Below are 24,474 nucleotides of genomic sequence, written 5' to 3'. Positions count from 1 at the left end.
ACAATGACTGAATCTACTACAAAATCATGCCATCTAACTTCACCTGGACCTTCACCAATGCACAGCAAAATTCATCTCTATTACACTTTCTCCAAAGGGTGTTGCAAAGCCCAATCTGACCACTTGGCCTTACTTCCTGCTTTTTTTCCAAGAAGATTAAGACTATGTGCTGCGATCTTCCTTCCACCATACCTTAAAACTTCTCACTCATCTGTTCTTCCTTCCTTCCAGTCTCAGAAGACAAGGCAGGAGTAGCTCTGAATAAGGAAACTGTGAAGGTAACTTGGAGGGTTTTGAACTTGGAAAAATGGTCCAAGATTGAATTAGTGGAGGAAAAATGTGGGAGAATCTAAGAAGGTGAAGAACAACTTGTCCTAAAGTAGAAGAGCTCAATCTGAAGAAGGCAAAAGATTGAATAGAAAAGACCTGCAGAGGATTCAAGAAAGAGTATGAGTAGGAAAAGGCAAGTTAAGTAAAATAAGTTGATAATTAAAATAAGAGGTTAATTAGAGAAGGGAAAAGACTTTAGGTATATCCAGAGCTTCCCAAAGTGGGCAATACTGCTCCCTGGGGGGATGCTAGAATGATGGGGGGGGGTGGCGCAGTAGTAGCCTCAGGTGCAACTGGAAAGTGTTGAATAAAAACAAGAAGGTGGTGGAAGCACAAGGAAAGAAAAGAAGAAAGTGTTCCTATGAACACTTCTGGGAACAGCAGGAGAAAAATCATAGAAGCGACAAAGTGTAGGGCATCTTGAGGATAGGAGGGCAGGGAGGGAGAGGATACAAAAAATAGTCCTTTTTCTCTGGAGCTTGGGGTGCAGAAAGGCATATAACATGAAGGAAGGCTGGAGAAGTATGGAGGTGACAGCTTGTAGAAGGCTTTGAATGCCAAGCAAAGTAACCTAAACTTTACTTGGTAAGGAGCAGATAAGTGACATGGCTAGATCTAGGGATACTTCATTACTTCAAGAATCTCTGATTTTGTGAGTGTTAGCACTCTCTGAGAGATACAGATCACAACCTTTCCATAACTGTCTTGGAGAGTTACTGTGGTTGAAGAAGCTGTCATGTTGTGGCCAACCTGTGGAGAAGGCTTACCAAACTTATCAAGTCTGGTCTCTTGAATGACAGACATGAAGTCTTTCCTAAGGCCCACACAAATCCCTTCTAGTTTGAGGAAATGTAGAAGCTACCAGTTTGTATACTACTGGCATGATCTATGGGAATCCAGGGTTCACTTTCATGCTACAAAGAACTAGAATAGGAATTTAATGGAAATAATCTATATATAATAATATATATCATGGCAGTAATATGAAGGATGGTACGGAGGATGGAATAGAAATGAGAAGACCGGCAAGAGTACAGATAGGTAGTAAGGAAGGCCTGTTTTCGAGTGATAACAGTAGACACAGAGAGAAGGGAATGAGTAAAAAATGTTATCTAGGTGGAATAAACAGATGGTAACTGAGTATGAGACGAGAGTAGTAGAAGAGACAAAGATAACACCAAGATTTCTAATACTGAAGTATTAGTGGTAAATAGTGGCAGCAAACATAGTACATTCACAAGGGGAACGGTTTAAGAGGAAAGCTAGGTTTTTTGGACATGTTGATTTTTTAGGTGTTGGTAGACTTTTAGGTGGAGAAGTTCTAAAGACTCCTGGAGATATATATCCTTATAGCTTATATATATATACACACATACATATATATGTGTGTGTGTGTGTGTGTATGTGTATATATGTGCATATATACACATACACACATATAAAATATATATATATGTGGTATATATGTGTGGGTATGTGTGTGTATACACACACAGATACAGACACACACACACTAAGGATAGACCCTTGAAAAATTTCTACCTACACTGGATCTGGAAGAGGATGAAGAGGATGAAGGAATGGTTAGACAGGGGGAAAATCAGGATAGTATGCTGAAAGCAGAGGAGAGAGTATCCAAAAGAAGGGATTAGTCAATCAGAGAGATTAATGAGAAAAAAAAACACTGTAAAAAGGACAATGGATTTCACAATTATTAGGTCTCTGAAAGAGATTTCAATAGACCAGTGATGGCTAAAACCCAAAATCACAGAATATGAGGACTGAAAGGGACGAAGAAAGAGTACATGAGTGTAGGGGGAATTAGAGGTATCTGACATAGACTAACTTCTTCATGTATACCAGTAAAGGAGAAATTAGAGAGGGGATTGTGGCTACCCTATGCAATATCTCTTGATTTTGTCTTTTTCTTTCCACTCTTATTACAAACATTCTCGTTCAGGCCTTTATCAAGTCTGCTTTGGAGTAATAAAATGCTTTTTAGCTGTCATCTGTACCTCTAACCTGTCCCTCCTCTGATCCATCCTTCATACCACCACCAGAGTTATGCTCCTAAGGTACAAGTCTGATCACATCATTCACCATGCTACACAGAAACCTTTTAATTGCTCCCCTCTGCAAACCAAATAAAATTCAAAATTCCTTAACAAGGCATGTAAGTGTTCCTCTCTCCCACCTACAATCTAACTCCAACTTACTTTTTTCACTCTTGCCCTTAGTATATTTGGCATTCCAGCTAAACTCGACTATCTATTATAGTCTATTTATGCATAATTACATTCTGCCCTCTTATGGCTGCGCATATGCCCACACCACCCAAGTCAACAACCAGCACTACCCCCTTGTATTCAATGAGCACTTTATTCTCCTCATAACAACCTTCCCAGCTCAAGTTCACCTCCTTCATGAAACCTTTTTTGAGTTCCCTTCTATCAATTAAAAACATAGATGTTCATGAGAATTTCTTGTTCCTTCACTAAATGATATTCCTTGATGGTGGGGACTGTTTTTCATCTTTGTATGCCTGGCACAGGGCACAGTCATTTAGCAAATGTTTGTTGAGTTGCCCTGAAGAGATCTGCAGTCATATTTTCAGGGGCGGGGCAGGGGAGTTTTCAGTAAGTGAGAAATGATGGAAGAAATATTGTAGGAATAATTTGAGGTCACAGAGGAGTTAGCCTAAAACACATTAAGAGTTTCTTTTTTATTACCAAAACTTAAATTTACAATAAGAAAAAGAAACATACTAGAAACTTAAATATTGAAACTTAGGTATCAAATAAGAAAAAAAGTATGTCATGTGCATAGCAGAACAAAAGAGGATTCAAAATATATAGCAATAAATTTCCATTTCAAGAAAGCCTGTATAATAAATACTACGTGTTGTGCCGAGAGCTGTCCATCTTTGTTTCCTTGTAACACTGGGAGTTCCAAAGAGTGTAATGGGTTTAATTATTGTCTTTGTACAGATGACTTCCAAATCCCTATTGTCAGCTCCAGTCTTTTTCCTGAGCTCTAGTCCCACATCGCCAACTGTCTATTGGAAAATTCAAACTGAATGTCTCAAAGACACCTCCAACTCAGCATATCTAGACAGAACTTCTCTTTCTCCCCAAACCTTCCCATCAAAGAGGGTAGGATGGCATGAAGATACCCAGGAAGTAGCAATATGGCAGGTCTAGGTCAGGCTAGAGATAGTGAAAGCTCACCAATCAAGACTTTAGAGTCCAAGGGTAGAAGCAGAATGACAGGCTGGAGAGCAAGAAGATGGCATGAAAATGGCTTTGGAGCAGCATTCCTGCAAGTATACTCCCTCCTCACCTCTGCCTCAGTGAATCTCTTCTTTCCTTTAAGATTTAGATAAAGGACCACCTTTTAAACAAAGCCTCTCCTGATCACCACTATCTACTGGTGCCCAAACTATCTTGAATTTTTTTGTTGTACTTATTCTGGGTACATACATACATTCCCACTAGACAGATATGGAGAGAGAAACAGAGAGAGAGAGAGAGAGAGAGAGAGCTGTATATACACATCTATCTCCTTCTATCCATATCCTCTATCCAACCTCTGTGAACAGAGGCTGTTTGATTTTTTGCCTATCTCCAGTCCCTAGCACAGTTCTTAGTTTTGTGTAGGTGCTTAATAAATGTTGGTGACTGACTATAAGAGAGAAAGGTGCAAAAAGAAAAAAAAGGGTAACGTGGGTCTTGGGAAGGATCGTTAAGTAAGATATGGATGAGATTATATCAAAAGATCCATGTATTAAATGGAAATAAAACTTACCTTCCTTGCTTACCTCAGAGGGAAGATCCAATGAAATGAAAAAGTATGTGAAGTCACAGAGCAAAGTCCTGTTTCCCCCCACTAACTTGCCATATGACCTTGTGTAAAAGTAAGTTTCTAGCTTCAGTTTCCTCATCTCTGAGATGAAGGATTCGGACTAGATTTCTAAGGTTCTTTCTAGTTCTAAAATTTTCTAAGTTAAAAGTACTATATAAATAAGACAGTTTTATTTTCTCTGTATAATAAAAGTTTAAAAATATCTGTCAATTAAAATCTTTCATTAACATCTAATTTTATTCAATAAAATAACACTTCATTTGTTTAATATGTAGTTTATTATTAATCTTATTATAATTAATCTGAATTAGTTGGGGTTTTATGTATATATAAATTGACATGTACACATATTCCTGTATTTGCATATTTAAGTAGATACACACCATTTTCTTGGAAAAGATTCTCAATTTTTAGTTATGTTGCATTCAACTATTTAGTAAATACATTCAAGGAATAAAAAGTCTGAAATTATGTTCAGGTAAAAAAATATTTTAAATAATTGTGTTAGTGCACTGGACAATCTAGCCAAGGAAGGCATTTCAACTGCAGTGCACCAGATTGCCTTTCTTGGAATGTGGCCTGTTACTGACTGAAGGGATCAGACAGCTGTTCTTTGTGAATCAAATGCTTAGCCTTGTGAACTAATTAAACTGCAAACTACTCTTCATTTCAAGAAGACACTTAACTCTTACATTTACAGTCACTACAAAATAAATGGGCTAGCAAATTAAAGTGAAAGGAAATACCTTTTTTAAAAAAATACAGAATAATGTCCATATTACTGTTAATTGTTTCATCAAGAAAAGGGTTAGGCACCCAACCTGTGATTTCACTGGACTAAGAAATTCATAAGTGAGGAAATTTCTTCTTCCAAGGTAATTCGTACTTTTTCTACGATTTATAGTCTTAGAGAGTTGCCAGAGCACTGAGAGGTTAAGGGACTTGCCGAGAGTCACAGAGCCAGTATTTGCCAGTGGCAGGACTTGCCTGGCATGCAAGCCAGGTCCCTACCCACTACTATGTGATGACTCACAGCACAGCTAGTAAATTGCAAATGATATCTGCAGTGTAAGTATTGAACAACGAGAAATTTATTTTAAGAAAAGTATATTAAGAGTACTATCCTCATTTACTGACATATATTTATATGAGTCAAAGCACATGAAAAAGTCAATTTTTATGTGGAAGCAATAAAGCATAATCTTTGTTTTTATCTCATGTGCCTAAATATTAAATACAAGTAAACTGGTCACTGGAATGTAAACCTTTATAAGACTATTGTTTTCTATCCTTCTATCCTTAGCAACTACTACCTAGACCAAGTGGGAGGAAATGGGCAAGAGAAGAGAGAACTTTCACAGTAAAAGGGTAGTCCTCAACTCCAAAGAACACTCCCTCCCACCCCCAGTCTTGATCTTACTATCAACGTAGATTAGAACAATTGTGTCTAATAGGTTTGTGTTGCTCTGCAACTTCTATATCCTTCTTAGTTGCTACTAGTGAAGTGAGTATTGGTTAAAAGAGGAGAAAGCCCCTAGAGGGTCAGACAAAATCCACTTACCTGGAAAATACTGATGACGTGCATATATAATGATATGTTTTCAAATCCTCGTTCCCTGAAAGCAACAATTAGCCACAAAGAGAACCTACAGCTAGTGTTTCTAGGCTGTCCAGGATTAGAAAATCAGCACTGACCCACTAAGTTACAACGCCTCCTTCAAATCTCTTTAAGTGCCAATGGCCAATTAAAATCAAGCACATGTGTATGCTACTTGATTATATTACTGTATTAGACTAAAACCAACAAGGTCAAATGCAAGTTTATGTCTTCTGCTACACCTAGTAAGGAATGAAGAAAAAAACACACCTACATTCAACATCAGTTATGCTCAAGGGTATAATAGTAGATTACCATTAACATATTTCAGTTGTATTTTATTTTACATTATGAAGTGGTGGCAGTCATTTAGTTTGGGAGCTATGGTAATCACCAAGGTATTTTTGAAAGTAAAATCAAGTTTATGAAAGTCAAAGGGATTACTAGACTATGCTGTCTATTCATTGGCATTTTGCAAGTTGAACTTGCCTATGTGTCATCAAGAATGTTTTTAAAAAACTTTAACTGAAATCTTCTAAACTATTACTATAATTAGCTGCTTCAAATGAAGCAGTTAACCTTAGGAAATAGACAGCAAATACCCTATTCAGTTAAATTCAGCAAGCACTTATTAAGTACCTAGTGTAAGGCAATAAGCCAGGTGCTAGGATTAGAAAGACAAAACCAAAATGGTCCTTGTCCTCAAGGAACTTTTTTTTTGTGATTGTGGTGGGGAGCAGTAGAGGAATAGAAAACAGTAGTTAAACAAGAATACAAAACAAGTAAGAAAAATAAAAATAACTAGGGGAATCTGCAGGGGACATCCTTATGACAATGGCTAATATCTCAGGTGAGCATGTCTGTTTTATACTCTGCTTAACAGTGATAATCAAAGTATAACTGAACAAAATTATCTATTGTCATATCTAACAAGGACTCTCATATGGATCTTTACACATACCTAGGAAATACCAAATTGAAGAAAAGCCTCTAAGGCCACTACTTTGTACTGTTATAGGGAAAATAACTAGGGGAATAAGCATCCAATGTGAAGTGTCACTTTACTTCACCCTTGAAGGAAGCAAAGGACTCCAAAAGAGAAGGAGCACTGGTCAGGCATGAGACAGAATGCCAGGTTTCCAGAGAAAGAGCAAGTAGGTCAGTTTGGCTTTGAGTGAAGGTGAGTGGTGGAAAATAAGGCTGCCAGACTATGAAGGGCTTTAAATGACAAGGCAAGGAGCTTGCATTTTATGCTAGAGGCAATAAGGGGTCACTAGAGAGTCTCATGCAGGAGAGGGACAGGTGTACAGATCAACCTGAATGTAGAACTTGGTTTAATGTTCAACCTCATGTAACATCTATATTACTTTGCAGGTTAAGGTTTTCAAAGCTACCATTTCAGAAACTATATCCTTCTAGACATTATATATTTGAAATTGATATAAACTGCCACAAGTAGTTATGGCCACGTGGACTGGGCAGTTGGGTTTCTTATAGGCATAAATAAAACAGTATTAATATAGCACAAAATCTCCTATAACTTATTCTGAAACATATTTTCATCTCAATTGTACTCCGTCATAATTCTATAGTCTTGATTTCATCCGTGTGTATATATAGCAAAACACCCATGCCTTCTATTCTATACGATAAATGAGAAATTGAAGGTGTCTCTATTAAATCCTTTATGGGGAGCCTGCCAACATGCTAGATACCATCCTCTGGGGCTTTTAACATTATGTGGGTACCAGTGCAGGACTCTATACCATAATCCATTTGATTTTCTTCTAGACCATTTTCTGATTCTGACCTCCTGGAGGATAGCTTTTATGCCACTTCTCATTAGAAAGGCATTCTGGATAACTTTGCTATGGCCTATTTACGCCCACCAAACGCTTGCTTTGAGTTATCCAAAGATTTGATTCTTTGAAATTTGTTATGTCCTATGATAAGCCATATACTTTAACTGGAACCATACTGGTATTTTTTAAGGGGGGGGGGTGTGTTTCAGGGATCAGTTTAGGGCTGTTAGTGTCACATAATTTCTTGAATGCATGCTAGTCTCTCTTATTTAGTTATATTTGATCAGTGTTGATCCACAGTGTCTGTCCAAGATATATGTTACTGACGGATCAGCTCAATGGACTGTCCATATAATTCCATATCACTTTTGGTCTACTTTGATTTTCTTATGTGGATTGTTAGGCTGAACACTTGAGTGGTTATGTTAAATGATATAATGTTATCTAAAGTATTTTGCAAAATGTTAAAGCACTATGTAAATGCCAGCAGTTATAATTATAAATAATATTGTCATTATTATTATAGAGTTCATTTGAGAGGCTCAACAGAATTACAGGGCTTGATACTATTAGCATAATACCTTATAAAAACAGGAACAGCTAGATGTACTCACCATCTATTCTGTTTGGGCTCTGCAGGGGGACATCCTCCATGACAATGGCTAATATCTCAGGTGAGCATGTCTGTTTTATATTCTGCCTAACAGTGACAATCAAAGTATAACTGAACAAAATTATCTCTATTGTTGTATCTAATAAGGACTCATATCGATCTTTACATATTACAAAGGAAATACCAGAGTGAAGAAAAGCCTCTAAAGCTACTACTTTGTAATAGCAAAAGTCTTTTCACAGATTCATAGAATTTCCTAGTTGTAAGGGATCTCAGGGGCCATCTAGTTTAACTATCTTGTTGTAGAAAAAAATTTCTCATTACAACTGATAATGCTACTCACCCTACATATATAATCTATTGTCAAATCTTGTCATTTTCTACCTTCTCAACATCTCTTATATATGGCCCCCCCTGTCCTCACATAGTCACTACCTTAATTCAAGGGCTCATCTTCTCCTGCCTAGACTACACTAGCCTTCTAAATTGGTCTTCTTATCTCAAAAGTCTCTCCTTACTCTAATCCATCCTCCATTTGGCTGCCAAAATGATTTTCTTAAAGCACAAATGTAGCCATGTCACCCCCTTACTCAATAAACTCAGAAGGCACTCTATTAATAATCTCTAGCACCAAATATAAAATCTTCTGCTTGGCATTCTAAGTCCTTTACAGTCAGGTCCCTTTGTACCTTTTTTCAGTCTTCCCTCCCTTAAAAATGATTTTTCATATAGTCTGAGATCTAACTCCACTGGCCCACTTGCTGCTTCTCACATAGGACTCTCTCCTGTCTCTCCTTTGCACTGGCTGTCGCCATACTTGGAATGCTTTCCCCAATTGGCTCTGTTTCCCACCTTACCTGGCTTCCCTCAGTCTCAGCTCAAGTCCTGCCCTCTTTAGGCCTTTCCTGGTCCATCTGTCCATCCCCCTGCCCCCTTCCCCTAAGAGGTAGAAAACACTGTTCTAGGAAGTGGGGAGGATGAAAGTTAGATAAAACATAGCAGATCTTTGCCTCAAGGAGCTTACACTCTAGTATGGGGAAATGCTGCACACAAATAAGTAGTATAAGTAACTAAGTCTATGTATTTGAGAGAAGTAAGAGAGATCAGAGAGTAATGATTAAAATATTAACATTTATTTCAATCTTCAAGTTTTCAAAAACACTTTACCTATATTATTTTCTTTGATCATTACTAAGTGGGCTTCATGGAAAAGGTAACATTTGAGGTAGTAGGATTAAGGGAGACAAAGGAGGTATTCTAGGCACAGAAAACAGTGTGAGCAAGGCCTGGAACATGCTCGGGGCTTTTTCATGGAACAGCAATCAATTCATCATCAAGCATTTACTAAGCATCAATCAGGTACTCCATGCTGGGGATGTAAAGGCATTTACATTCTATAGAGAGAGAACAAATGTATACGTTAAGTATATATAAAATATATGGAAAAACAGTCTTTGGGGGGCATTTGCTGCTGAGGGATTCAAGGAAAAGATTAATATAGGAGGGGACACTTGAACTGGGTCTTAAAGGAAGCTAGGGATTCTAAGAGTCAGAATGGATAAGGGAATGAATTCCAGGGATGGGGGACAGATGATCTATGCAAAGGCACTGAAATGGGAGATGGAATGGCATCTGGGAAGAAGCAAGAAAGCCAGTTGAGCTCGACCACATGGAGTACATGAAGGGGAGTCATGTGAAATAAGTTAGGCTGGAACTAGGTTTTTAAAAATATGAAATGGAGGAGTTTATATGGGATCTTAGAGGTAAAATGGAGTTCCTAGAGTTTACTGAGCAGGGAAAGTAATATGGTCAGACTTATATTTTAGAAATATCATCTTAGCATTTGTGTGGAGAATGGACTAGAGAAATAAGAGGGTTGAGGCAAGGTGACTAATTCGGAGGCTAATGCAACAGTATAGGCATGAGGTGAACAGGGTGGTAATCTGAGAGAAATGAGAGAAATGTGTCAGCAGAAACTTCAAGACTTGGCAATTGATTGGCTATGCAGGGGGAGGAGAGTGAGAAGCTGAAGAGGAATCCAAGGGGCCAAGAAGGTTGGTGATATGTTCACAAAAACAGAGACATACAGAAGACAGATGGGTATGGTGAGAAAGTAATCTAGTTTGGCCAAGTATATTCAGTCGAGGGGAGTATTATGAATAATGCTGAAAAAGTAGGGTGGAGGACTCAGAATGCCAGGCTAAGTAATCTGGTCTTCCTCTGGTAGACAAAAGTGGATCCTGAAGGTTTTTTGAGCCAGGAATGACATGACCAGATCTGTGCTAGTAAAAGAATAATCTGGAAATGGTGTGAAAGAAGGGTTACAGGGGTGGGGAATCTGTGGCCTTGAGGCCACAAGTGGCCTTTAGTTCCTTGGGTGCAGCCTTTTGACCCAGTCCAAGTTTTGCAGAATAAATCCTTTTATTAAGGAGATTTGTTCTGTGAAGTTTGGATTTAATCAGAGAGCTGCACTTGAGGACCTAAAGGGCCACATGTGGCCTTGAGGCTGCAGGTTAGGAAGACTAGTTACAAATCTAATGCAGTAGTCCAAGTGATTGGTAATAAGGTCTATACTATGGTGGAAATAGGGAGTCTAGAGATCAGGAAACTGAGATGAGAAAATGTGTAGGAAAGTTGGAAAGTAACTAAATGTAAATGAGTAAGTATGAATAGCAATACGCTAATACCAAGGTTTCAAATGTGAGAAAAAAGGTCATTGGTAATATGGTGGAGAGAAATGGCAAGATGGGAGCTTCATAATTTTAGCATTGTCAGGATCCTCATCATGCCAAGACTACCCTTATCTTTTTACTCCTCTCTTTTCACTATTAGGAGACCCCCCTGTTTTCCAGAGCTAAGGCCCAGCAAGCAAGTTGTGCCCTGAGCTTGACAGAACAACAATCCTTTGAGCTCACCCTCTGGATGAACTCTGCCTCCAGTAAAGTACCAGAATTGTTTTGCACCAGCACCAGGTGGTCCCTGAGCTCAGACAAACACCTGCAGGAACCATGTGCCAGTCATGAAGCCCTGCTATGAATCAAACTTGCCTCATTGTTGCAGTTACACCCTCATTATCACAGCTACAGCTCATGGTGTAGCCACAACTAACTATCTATCTATCTATCTGTCTGTCTGTCTGTCTGTCTATGAATCAATCAAGGTTTAGCCTCATTGTCTTAGGTCTCCTTCTATTTTATTTTTTAGAGTTAACAGTTGGGGTATTACCTCTGTGAGCTGTTTGGTATTTTCTTCAGAGTTAACAGTGGTTGCATAATCTCTGTGACTCTTTGGTCATTTATTTTCAGGGTTTGACAGCATATTACTTCAGTAATCCAATACTCCAAAGGATCTGTGATCCCAACCATTCATACCTTCTTATCCTGTGTAATTTTCTAACCTAAATGTTAGCATTCCATCCCCGACCCCCCCCCCCCCCAATAATTCAATTACCCTGGTTCAGGTCAGAATGGAATTAAATAATAAACTCAAAAATGATCTTTGATACAGGTTATCCTAAGTGCTCTTGAAACAATTCTCTGCAGTTCACTTTTCATTTCTATAAGAGGCTGGGTAACAGGAAGAAAAGGAGATAAGGCATTTGCACTATTCATGAGGATTAACTGTAGGAAATTTTTCTATAGGTCCCACCTATTCTCCAATTCAAGATTCTGTGTAAACAGCTTTGGGACTTGCTAGGTAGCTACTATATTCAGGACTCTTGGGAAAGTAAAAACTGAAGGGAAAGCACCAATTGTTAGAAGTTCTTCCTTATGTGATGGAAATCTGCCTTCCTATAATTTCCATTCATTGCTCATAATTTTGCCCTTCTGGAGCCCAGCAGAATAAACTGAATTGGTCTTCCACATAATAAGTCTTTAAATTTTTGGATCATGTCCCCAAGTCTCTTATCCAAGCTAAACATACACAGTTTTTTCAATAGATATAGGTAGCTAGGTGGCACAGGAGATTAAGAGTGCTGGACCCAGAGTGAGGAAGACCTGAGTGCAAAACTAGTCTCAGACACTTACTAATTGTGTGACCCTGGGCAAGACATTTGCCACAGTTTCCCCAATGGTAAAACAGAGATAATAACAGCACCTGCCTCTCAGGGTTCTTGTGAAAACCAAATGAGGTTATTGATGATAATATTCATATGGCATGACCTTCTTCTGCTTACTTCCTTGGTTACCCTCTTTGGAGAGGCTCTAGCTCCAAATATTCCAGTTGGGAGCTGATCAGCTCAGTGTAGAATAGAACTATCACATATAATTCTACATGCTTTACAGATATTAAGGCAACTTAAGATAGAATAAGCTTTTTTAGTTGTATTTTGTTGGTTTATATTGAACTTACAATCAACTAAAACCTCAGTTAACATGAAATACTGTCTAGCCATATGCTTTTTAAAAAAATAGATATAAACTCATTTGACTTCCTATCTTACACAAATGTATATTTAACAAAATAGGCAACAGGCTTCCAAAAATCAATTCATTGTTTTGTGATGCTGAAGGGCCTTAGAAATTCCTTTTGAAATAAAACATAAGAAGTCTTGATTACTTACCATTATACAATAATCTTATAATATCTCTCAAATTCAAATGTTGTTATGAAACATAAGTAAACATGATGTACTTAAAAAGCACTCCAAAATCGTAGACTTACTTCATCTGAAGCAGAGCGAAGACACTGGACAGCAGCCTGTTTTTTCATTTCTTCTAGAGTTAGATCTGAGCACTTCTTCTTACTCTTTCCCCATTTCTTATATGCTCCTTTTTCCCAGCCCAGGAAGATGTCATTCTCCTAAAATAAAAGGCAGTAAGGTCAAATGACCAAGGTTAAACAGAATATTACATTACCTTTTGTCATATTTAAATACCACATTCATAAGTCAAAAACATTTATACTATTAACCATAATTAAACCAAAAGGAACCCCAGGAAACAGCAATCACAATACTCCAGAACAGTTCATTACTATTTGTCTCTACTTTAAAAATAAAAGCAAACCCTTGAAAAAATCTTCAGACATTTGATAGATGCCAAAAATCACCTTCATGTTTAACCTTAGAACTTGCAATATTTTTACCTGCACAATAAACCTGCTTCTACCTATATTCCCTTCTGTTATCTAAAAACCTATTCACATTTGTAAATATTTTACTACAATAACACACAGTGCTTTATGCATTACAAAGTACACTATCTTACCTGATCACCACAATAACTTTATGCAATAGAAAATGAAAGTACTATTAATCCCATTTTATAGTTGATAACACTGGGGTTATCAATAGCTCAGAGAAGGTGAGGGCCTTGGTGCGGGCCACAAGGCTAATGAAGAGCAGGGAGTCAAACGCAGATCCTTCTACTCCAAACTGGGGGCTCTTTCCATTATACCACTGGGGTTTGCCTTTGGGTAAAAGTAATTTTTTTTAGTATACATTACAAATCAAAATATCTCTCTGCTTTCTTACACCTTTCTTAATCTTTGATAAGGTTCATAATATATCATAGAAATATTATATAAAATTAGATAATGGCTCTGCCTTCAAGCATCTTTCAACCTAAAAAGCAGAGAGGCTAAACACAGATATATGTAAGAGTATATGCATTATGTATGTGTATGTGGCATTTTAAAATCAAATCTATTTTCCTGGGATGATACATGTAGGACTGGAAGTGACCTTAAAAGCCACTGAGTCCAAACTCTGCAGTGAGGAGAATAGCACGGATGATAGGAAAAGACTTTTAAAAAAGCCTTGGATTCTAACTATGGGGAATGAAATTCCTAATTCATCCCATTATAGTCTTGTCAACTCAGAACTATAAACATTGGTTTCATGACAAAGAAGTGAAACAAATCATTAGATTACTATGGAGGAGGTAATATTAAGTTTCAACAACTGTTGATCTATAATCATTTCTTTTCCTTTCATGAGGAAAGTTTAATAGATATTATCTAACTGATACCCTAAAAATCACTAGTTTTCTGGGTGGATGTTATTTCTATTTTCTGACTAGAGGTTAAGTGACCAGATATCAATGGTACATTTCTGCTTCCCTTGACAGTCATTTAAAACAATCTTGAAGCCTGTTATTTGTTATTTACAATTGTGGGAGAGACAGGGGATCCCTTAATAAGGAACTAATATAAGAAAAGGTAAATCACATGGAAAGCTGAAGGTAGTGGGGCTGGTATCTGACAGTTTCAAATTTCCCTGCTGCAATCTTTCTGAAGTCCACTTACCTGTTTATATGTGTTCTAGTAAATTCATGTTCTATATAGTATAACGGAGATTTGAATTACAGGCATGAAAAATGTAGATAGATTCTGTGAATTTAAATCAATGAAGTCTTCCCAGGACTCTAATATCCTATAATTTTAGGCATATCTGTCCTATAATCCACTATTACAAGGCTAAGAGAAATTCTCTGCCAAATACAGGTTTTCCCCTACAAGTCCAAATTCTCATGAAATCTAAAACCTAGTAGAAAGTAAAAAAGTGAGTTTTTATTTTGTCTCATTTAGGTCTAACTGTCTGCCAAGTTTCCTTAAACTCTGGCATTTAGATGCATGTTACATTGTTGGAATGTATCAAATTATGTTTACTAAAACTTAGTAATTTTGAAAAGAGTTAAAATTTGCTATTTAATTTTCTTCTTCTGCAAAGAATATTTGAATTTTTCTTTCAGAAATTTTGCAACCCTGATGACTTTGTGATTTGCAGGGGTTTTTTAAAATTTATTTTACCAGAACACAAATACAGAACAGAGAAAAGAAACAAAAACATCATAAACTTAAATATTCAGGAATATTCTTTTTTTTTTTTTGCAGGGGGAAGGCAGGGCAATTGGGGTTAAATGACTTGCTCAAGGTCACACAGCTAGTAAGTGTGTCAAGTTTCTGAGGCCAGATTTGAACTCAGGTCCTCCTGACTCCAGGCCAGTGCTCTACTTACTGCGTCACCTAGTTGCCCCCAGGGATATTCTTAAAAGAGAAGAAACCATAAGAAAGAAACAATATGCTTTTACAACATTTCTTTCCTACTTATAACCTTCTTTAGTTTCCAGCGTAGATCTTCCTAGGTGCCATGTAAAGTTCTTAGAACTAGACGTAGTCAGGTGATCCTAGTAAAGTAAGTATTTACAAAGCCAGGTGCCTAAAGGTAGAATATAATTATGAATGAAGCACCAAGGTGGAGCTATGGCCAAAAGTTTCACACTGTTAATTCCTTTTCCATGTTCAAGTGAATTGTTGGATCTACTGGTAAGTACTTTTCCAGTGCCTATTTGTTGAGGCTGCAATGAATTGTTCTTATAATCTTAGGATCTTGGAACTGGAAGAATCTGTACAGTTTATCTACTCTCACCTACAGATGAAGAAACTGAGACCCAGTGAAGGAAAGTGACTCAACAGATAGGAAAATGGGAGCTGGAAAGGGGAGGAAAAAAAATAACTTTCTGCAGGTACAGTTAGCATTTAAAGGAAAATCTTTTTAAAAGTATCTCTCAAATAACCCCTACCCAAAAATAAAGAAAAATATATTATCTCCAAAAATTTACACCCTCACTCACACTGGTTTAGTTTCAGATTAAATCAAGTTAATAATACTTTTCTGTTGCAGTTGGAAGGGACTTCATCCAGGTCATCTAGTTCAACCCCCACCTACCAGTCTATCCATCACATTTCAAGCAAGTAACTCCCTATTCTCTCTCTCTCTCTCTGTCTCTCTCTCTGTCTATCTCTCTCTCTCTCTCTCTCTGTCTGTCTCAAACAAAAGCATTTATATATGATTCTAAAGTGACTGAGAGCCACAGGATTTTACTGAGTTGTAGTGGGACATGGTCACACCCATATGACTTTTGCAAGCTACCTGAAAGATGGACTGGAGTGGGGAAAATTTGCGGTATAGAAACTAAACAGAAAGCTATTTCAATAGTACACATAAACAGTCACGAGGAAGAAAAGTAGAGCAATGGTTGTGTTGAGAGAAGGGAAGGGAAGGAGAGACAGAAATGACAAAATCTGGCAACTAACTGAATGTGGAGTGAGAGTGAAGCATCGAAAGATGACAGTAAAATGGTGAACCTGGGTACCCTTCCTGCCCTGGGAACATAAAAATTTACAAGCTGAAGGAGCCTGAAGTCTGACAGTGGAAAAATGCAAGTGTGGGAAATAATAAAGGATAGGTTCAGGCAAAGTTCTATGAGAAATCTGAAGGGGGGGGAAAGATCATTTTCATCTGGCGGGTACGAACTGTCAGGGAAGAAGTGGCACCTGAGTTGGAACCTGAGGATATTATTTAATGGAAAGTGTGGAGAAGGGATATAGGAGAAGATTAGGAAGTGAGGGGAAAAACAGGCCATTCCAGGTAAAGAGGCCAATGTTATCAAAGACATAGGCACAGGAGAGGACAGTACAAGAAAGGGGAATAGATGTTAGCTCAGCATGGCTAGTGTACCAAAAAGGCTAGAGAGGGAGGCTGGAGCAAGTCTGTGATAGATTTTGAATGCTGTGAACAGGATCTAATCTTAATTCAGTAGGCAATAACAGAAACCTTTAGTTGTTGCTATGCATATATCCAAAAAAGGTCAATGAGAAAAAAAAGGCCCCATACACACCAAAATATACTGAGTAGCACATTTTGGAGTAGCAAAAAGAACTAGCAACAAAGCAGATGTGAATGGCTAAACAAAGTATGGTAGTGAATGAAGATAGAATATTACTGTGCTGTAAGGAATGATAAATATGATAAAAAAACAAAGAAGCATGGGAAAACTTATGAACTGATGTAAAGCGAAATAAGAAGAATTGGGAAAACAGTATAATGACCACAAAGATGATATAAATGGAAAGAACAACAAAACAATCAAAATGAATGCTGTAAAATTGTAATAATAAGCTTGGTTCTGAAGAGATATGAAAAAGTACCAACCTACAGAAGTGAAGGACTATGGATGGAATAGTGAACGTAATGTCAGACTTTTTTGACTTGTAAAGATTTGCCTTGGTAAAGATTTATCCAAATCTTTACAAAAGAACACATATATACATGCACTATCCTTGGAAGTCTGAATTAAGTGGGCATATACATTTCTAACATTAAGCTCTAATTTAGAAGGTTCTTCATATGTGCCTTTAAAGGCCAAACACCCTAGTTTCTTTGGAATAATCTAAATCAACTGTTGCTACAAACTGCAAAATTCAGGACTACAATTTACCAGAAGAATTTAGAAAATTTTGCCAACATTTAGCACGTATACAGAAACATTCTAAAGCAAATGGATAAATTCAAATGTTATCAGTAAGGATATTTCCAAAGGAGCAAATCCAAGCCTCTCAAGTACTCAAGGTTATTACTAAGAACTTGAGGGAAAGTCCTTGCTGGGTTTTCTTCAAGAATTCTAACTGAAATGTTTTAGGTTGAGGAAACTTTAATAAAAAAGTTTTTGAAAGGGAGCAAAAGACACATTCCAACCTCTTGGCTCCCTTAAGTTGTCTTAATTTAAACACAAAAAAATAGTACTGTGGCTATTTATACATGTCTTTTTCTCAGGAACTCAAGGCAATTTCACAGGCATTGCCACATTTGTCCTTAAAAACTACCCCCGTACAAATTAGAGGCAAGTGCTATTCTGCTGGGAAAACTGGGTGTTAAGTTCAATACTTTCTTTCTTGTCACATAGCAAGACTCTGACAGGACCAAGTCTCCTGACTTGGCACTTCTGACGGTCAATGAGAGGTTGTTTCACAGAACAAGTCACGTATTGCTCAAAACGAGTTACCTCACACTAGGTTTTGAGTCAAAGAGTCATGACCCCTCTGCCTAGATGGAAATAAAACACTAATTACAGGCACATGCTGCCAAGAAGTTTTGCATCCTAATCCGAGCTTCAGATTTGCTTACCCCAGCTCTTCAAATCCCTGAATCAAAGATGCAGAAGTTGTGTTTTGTAATAAATATTTCCCAAAAGGAAACTGGATAAGATATGCTAAGAAACTTGGATTTTATAACCTGGTACAGTTCCAATTCCTATGCAACAGGCCAGACATGAGGTCCACTTTTTACATCTGCTGGATGGGTTATTCTTCCTTAGGCACAGATCTCTTCATGTTACCCTACCTAGCTTCCAAGGCTTCCACACAACCTTCTGAAGAATCCTACAATTTCTCTAAGTCTCTCCTCACTCCAGTCCATCCTCCACTCAGCTGTCAAAATGATCCTCCTAATGCACAGGTTTGACCATGTCACCCTTCCCCCCAACTCAATAAGCTCCATGGCTCCCTCTCACCCTCTGTTGTTTTTCAGTTCTTTCAGTTATGCCTAATGCATTAGGGGTATTCTTGGCAGAGATACTGGAGTGTTTTACCATTTCCTTCTCCAGCTCACTTTACAGATGAGGAAACCAAGGCAAACAGGTTTAAATGACTTGGCCACGGTCACACAGCTAGTAAGTATCTGAGCCTGGATTTGAACTCAGGTCTTCCTGATTCCAGGCCCAGCACTCTATCCACTGTGCCACTTAGCCACCCTCTAGGGCCAAATATGGAATTTTCTGTTTGTCATTCAAAGCCCTTCATAACCTACCCTTTCCCCCCAACACTCTGCAATCAGTGACTATGGTCTCCTTGCTGTTCTTCCATAAGACACTCCAATATCCTGACTCTGGGCATTTTCACAGGTTGGAATTCCCTTTTTCCTCATCTCTGCCCCCTGGCTTCTCTGGCTTCCTTCAGATCCAAGCTAAAATCCCACCTTTTACTGCAAGCCTTTCCTGACACTCCCCCGCCCCCTAATTCTCGTGTCTTCTATTTTGGATTACCTCCACTTTTTTCTGTATGTATCCTGTTTGTACAGAGTTGTTTTCATGTTGTCTCCTCCATTAGATTGTGAGCTCTCTAATTAAGGTCAGGGACTGTTTTTTGCCTTTCTTTGTATCCCCAAGTGCTTAGCACAGGGTGTGGCACATAGTAGGGCTTAATGTTTTTGACTGACTTGGCTGAAATGAGATCCTTCATCCTTTAAGAGAGTTGGTCTAACACATATAGATGATGTCTAGGTCATGATTTTGACAGATTTTGCAGATGGGTAATAAGCTTGGCTCAAATTTTAATAGAGAATGGGAACAGAATGGATTTTTAGAATTTTTTTCTAAAATTTTCTCAATGAACTCAAACTTTTCTCTGAAACAAAACCACATATTTTATGCCAATATTCTTCCAGTGATGCTTTATGACTGCAAATGATAGAACACCACAATTTCCAAAGACCCAAATCACACGTAACCCAAAAGACAACAGAGAGATATATGGGGGGTATAAATAAGCTGTAACTTAAATGCAAGAAACAAAAAATAAATTAAAAAAAAAGACAGGATTTAGGAGAGGTAGAACTGGAAAAGGAGGTGGACTAATTATATGAGTAAAGAATAAAAGACAGACAATCCTCATACTATAATGGTACTTGGATAACTTTAAGCAACATTTAGGTACAAAACATGATACAGATTTACTGGAGGACATAGACGAAGACTAGAATGAAAAGATGTGGATAAATTATGATATTCATTGTTGAAAGACATAACTCCATCAGTGATATCACAGATCCACTGAGGAAATGAAATATAATACGTCTCAGGATAACAAACTCTGTAAATTTACTATCAATTTTACAAAGTATTCCATTATTTTTCTAGATTTAGTTTTTTCAAACTTTAAAGCATCTTTATTCATGTTCATCCTATCTCAATAATTTTATAAACTTCAAAAATAGTTTCTCTTCTTCCTACTGTGTGTTCATCTCTGCAGAGTGATATTTTAGCATGTTCTCATAAGGACATCATTCGTTCACAATTTAGAGAACACTATTTTAGGAGAATTAATTGTATTAAAAACCATGTACAGTCAATTAGCAGCCTTTCTCCATCTTTGTTGGATGGTGCTTGTGGTAAAATGAGACAGAAATGGGGAACATGGCTTTTTTGGTGACAGAGAGAGACATAATCTAGAAAGCAGCAATACATACATATTGAGACTGCCTGAAGGGAAAGGAATACTAGGAGGCTGGGATCAGACAGAGATGCTGGGAAAAGGTCAATTTCTTCAAGAGAAGAAACTTTAGTCTCAGATTGATGGTTCTCAAATTTGTTCCTCTTATTTCATAACCCATTCCCCCCACCTACTGAGAATTCTACCATTGCCTTTAACATCACTAGTTCATGTTCGCCTCCCACAAAAAGTCTTTTTTCACTTGGAGTCTCAACACCAAATGTTCACAAGTTAGCACCCCAAATCCCAATCTTCCTTTCAGCAACAGGGAAAATTAATTGATTCCTTTTACACAAACACACACACACACACACACACACACACACACACAGAGTCATTTATATATCTGGCCCTTTCCTCACATTTCCCTCAGCACTGAAACCTGAGAAGAGGGAGACATGTTTTAGTATCTGTCCTCTGGAATCAATTTTAGTCACTGCATTTAATCTTGAATTCAAATGCTTTTCACTGTTGCTGTTTCTTTTTTAATTGACATTACTGTGGTCATACATATTGTTCTTCTTGTTTTTTTCACTTTGCATCAGTTCATACAAGTCTTCATCAGGGATCATTTTAAAGGCTCAGAATAAGGTAATAGTATGTAAAGTTCTAAAAGGTGAACTAAGGGCAGTTTTCCTTTCAAACAGCTGTTCGGAATTCTGCAACTCTGGTTTGAAGAACACTTGTATAGGGTTTGTTATTGTTGTTTGAACCAAAAAATAAGTTATAGCATCTTTATTTTCTTATTGTTAGGGAACTGATTTAGAGATACAAACTAGGATCCAGGGATAAATAGGCATTTCTTTAGATATAAAACTAAATGCTGGGATGGGTCTTAATCAGAATTTTTATAAATCATTTGAAAAAATGAAGTTGTGGATGTTTTCTGGGTAGTAATATGCCAAGCTAATGGAAATAAACCACAGATCTACTCCCAACGATGTTCCCCAAAACAATAATGCTGGGAACAGTTAGTTACATAGCAACAATCTTATAAAAAGGATATGTATGTATGCACCCTAAGGACTCAAACTCAGACTAGAAAAGATCCCTCAACTCTTACTTATCACAATCCCCCAATTTCTCATTTTCTGTCCCCATCTTCTTTGCTCTCTTCATCTTTGGCTATCATATATGCACACTTTGAGTTCTGCTGAACAACCATTTTCTGACTGGCTGAACTAACAGTTGTCTGCCCAAAAAAAGGTTTGCTACTATCCCAATTAAAGATGGGGTTTTGTTACAATGCATTATCAGCAATATTGTGATGCTACTTTGATTGGGGAAACTTTATACAGGGTATTTTCTGTATGGAGAAGTCTCATGAGACAGTGGCTAAGAAATGGCAGATGCCCCTAAACCTTTGTACTTAGGGAATGCCTTGTAACTGATGACTTTATGTTATGAGTAAGGAAAGGGATTTTGAAGATTGGTCCCTAAAGAGACAGGTGTAATGTGCTCATACCAAATGCTAATGTTTTCTGTTTAGATTTCCTACTCTTCTTAAGGTTGTTTAGGTTAGCCTGTTTGACTAGAGTAACTGTGGGTCTAAATTCAAATGCCAGTCTATGAAATCTTAGGTCTTTGACAGGTAGCAGAAGAGAAGAATGTCACACATTTGCAATTTCAAAAATTGTAATTTATGAAAAATTTTACTTACCTATGGAACTTCTAATAAGAAAAATTCAGTCAGAGGCAAACAGAAAAAGTGGTCTAAACAATGGAATAGCTTTCTGTAATATAGGATATGAATAAATGCTTTTTGGTCATATAACTTTAATAAGGTAATATGGTTTTGTCATTTCCCTTTTCCTATCTTGAAAAACATTCTACAGTTTGCTAAATAAGCTAGAGACACTCCTCATCTACTTTAAATCATCAACGTATAACATGAATATAAGGAAAATAGCTCTAAGATATCTTAATGCCAGAGATTACAAAACTCATAATATATTTTACCAAAGTTTTCTTAGAGGAATCTTTAATTATGTCAAAGGTTTTTTTTAAATCCCCAAATCTGTGTACTTAAAAGATTTTAGCAAAATATAAATCAACTAGTCAATTTCTTTAAATATCTCGGCAGCACCACAACAAAAGAAATAGGATAATAAAGAGAAAAAAAATTTAAACTCTACCCAAAAATTCTCATGAAACAACAACTCTTCCTTTTGCATATTTTTTTGAAATAAAATTTAAAAACAAAATAATTCTAAACACTAGAAAAAGAATCCTAACTAGCATTAACTGACGCACCACTCTCCTAAACTGGTAGGTAAATTTTAAAATAATATGTCAGTGTTAAAATATAATTCCAAAAAAAAAAAGGATCATTTTAATATCAAGGTGACATTTTTATTGAGTTTCAGAAATTGTTTCCCTTAGAGTATGTGAGACTTGTATGCTAGGTTAACCAACTAACTAATCAAAAAGTATTGAGTGCCAACTACATTGCAAGGCACTCTGTTAGGGACTAGTAAGAAAATATTCTTGGTGTGCTACAAATTTTGGATTTCCTTACCACCCTCTTACTAGTTCTTGTCCAAGAAGTTAAAGTTGACATTCATCACACAAAGAAAAGAGAGGACAGGTCTCCTTCCTTTCATATGCACACGTGGGCGTATAAAAGTACATACACACAAACAAAAAGCATGATAGGTACAGACAGGCAAATGGAGGGTCTACATTAAGTCAATTTTCACTCTGTTTTGTTCTAAGTCCACACCCGTAAACTTAAAAAGACTGAGAAATGCTAGCATTTGGTATATGATTATAATACTAGCTAAATATATTATTAATTACAAGTACCTGCTGTAATTGTACTGAGAAAATGTTTAAGTACTATAAAAATACATCATATTCTTTAAGTCAAAAACAAACAAAAACAAAATCAAAGCTGAATGCTTAATAAATAGGTAGAAAATCAGACAAAATTATGATTATATCACACAAACCCGCACATAAGCAAAGCCAGCGAAAGACATAGCTAATATGGAATGTATGTACAAAATAAAAATACTCAAACGCAAGAGGAAACATAGCCAATGAATATATTCAACCAATATTTCAAACTGATTATGGAAACAGTGACAAATTACAATTCTTTAAAATCTTAATCAAAAGTTATTTAAAATGGAAGTATCATGATTATGAGTTCTAAATTTTTTTTCTTTTTGAGCTAGGAAATAAAGCTTCCTTTTATAGCTTTAAAATACCACACAATGCTATAAAAAAAAGCTTCAATAAAATGATTCTATTAGAAATAGTCTTCTTAATAATAAGAAAATTTGGCACTGGAACCACACATTCGTAAGACAAAATTTTCTTAAAATAATGCCTCCAGATGTCCACTAAGTATGTCAACTCCTTCTTCCAAAATCTCAACTTCAGACTAACTTCCCACTAACAAAAGTAGGCAGATAAAATAGATTCTTGTTCTCACTATTTACGTGACTAGATAAATTACCTAAAATATCTGGGCCTAAGTTTTGCATTCATAAAACGAAGTGACTGAACTAGATCAGGGATTAACCTATTTTGTGCCATAGACCCATCTCCCCCCACCACTGGCAGTCTGGTGAAGACGATAAAGAAGCCCTTCTCAGAATAATCTGATATAATCTTAAATAATTGCAGGAAATGCTAACTGTCATTTAGAGGTTAGTGAAAATAAGGATGTATTTTTTTTCCCATCCAAGTTCATAGACCCATGGGAAGTCTATGAATCCCAGGTCCATAGACCCCCTGGACTAGATAGATGGCTTCTTAGTCTAAAGCTATGATCCTTTCCCTAACCAAAGAGGCAACTAAAAAGCCTAGCCAGAAATGAAGCATCAAGAATGTGTTAATGTACCCTGAAGAACAGATATATATTAGAAAAAAACAAAATCTTAGGTTTAGAAGGGATTTTAGAGGTTCCCTAAAATTCTATCTCCCATCCAATATATGAATCTCACCTAAAAGATCCTTGACACTTGGTCATTTGGACTCTCTACCTAAATCCACCTAAAAAAAGAGAAACTTACTATCTCAGAAGGCAGTAAATTCCATCTTGGTTAATGCTGCTAGCTAACTATAATAATATTGTATATAATGTATGCCAGTATATAATGCTGCTAGCTAAATATATAACCTAATCACAACCTCTCCTTGTCTTTTCATCCTTTGTAACTGTATCTTACAAGGAACAAAGGCAATAAGACAGGGATGAGTCCGTTACATCA

The 24,474-nt window shown here is 36.9% G+C and overlaps 1 protein-coding gene across 3 annotated transcripts in view; it reads right to left on the bottom strand.

Moving 5' to 3' along the window:
- The window catches only part of KIAA0232 (KIAA0232 ortholog), a 103,947-nt gene that overhangs the window by 41,399 nt on the left and 38,074 nt on the right, over positions 1-24,474 (bottom strand). For all 3 annotated transcript variants that reach the window (XM_036763052.1, XM_036763051.1, XM_036763054.1), the window contains one exon: positions 12,869-13,006. In XM_036763052.1, the coding sequence (XP_036618947.1) occupies positions 12,869-13,006 (138 nt within the window). The remainder of the gene's footprint in view (positions 1-12,868; positions 13,007-24,474) is intronic.

Source organism: Trichosurus vulpecula, chromosome 6 (genome assembly GCF_011100635.1).
Source record: "Trichosurus vulpecula isolate mTriVul1 chromosome 6, mTriVul1.pri, whole genome shotgun sequence".
Lineage (NCBI taxonomy): Eukaryota > Metazoa > Chordata > Mammalia > Diprotodontia > Phalangeridae > Trichosurus > Trichosurus vulpecula.
Note: the sequence above shows the minus strand (reverse complement) of the source record. Positions and strands in the feature narration are given on the sequence as shown.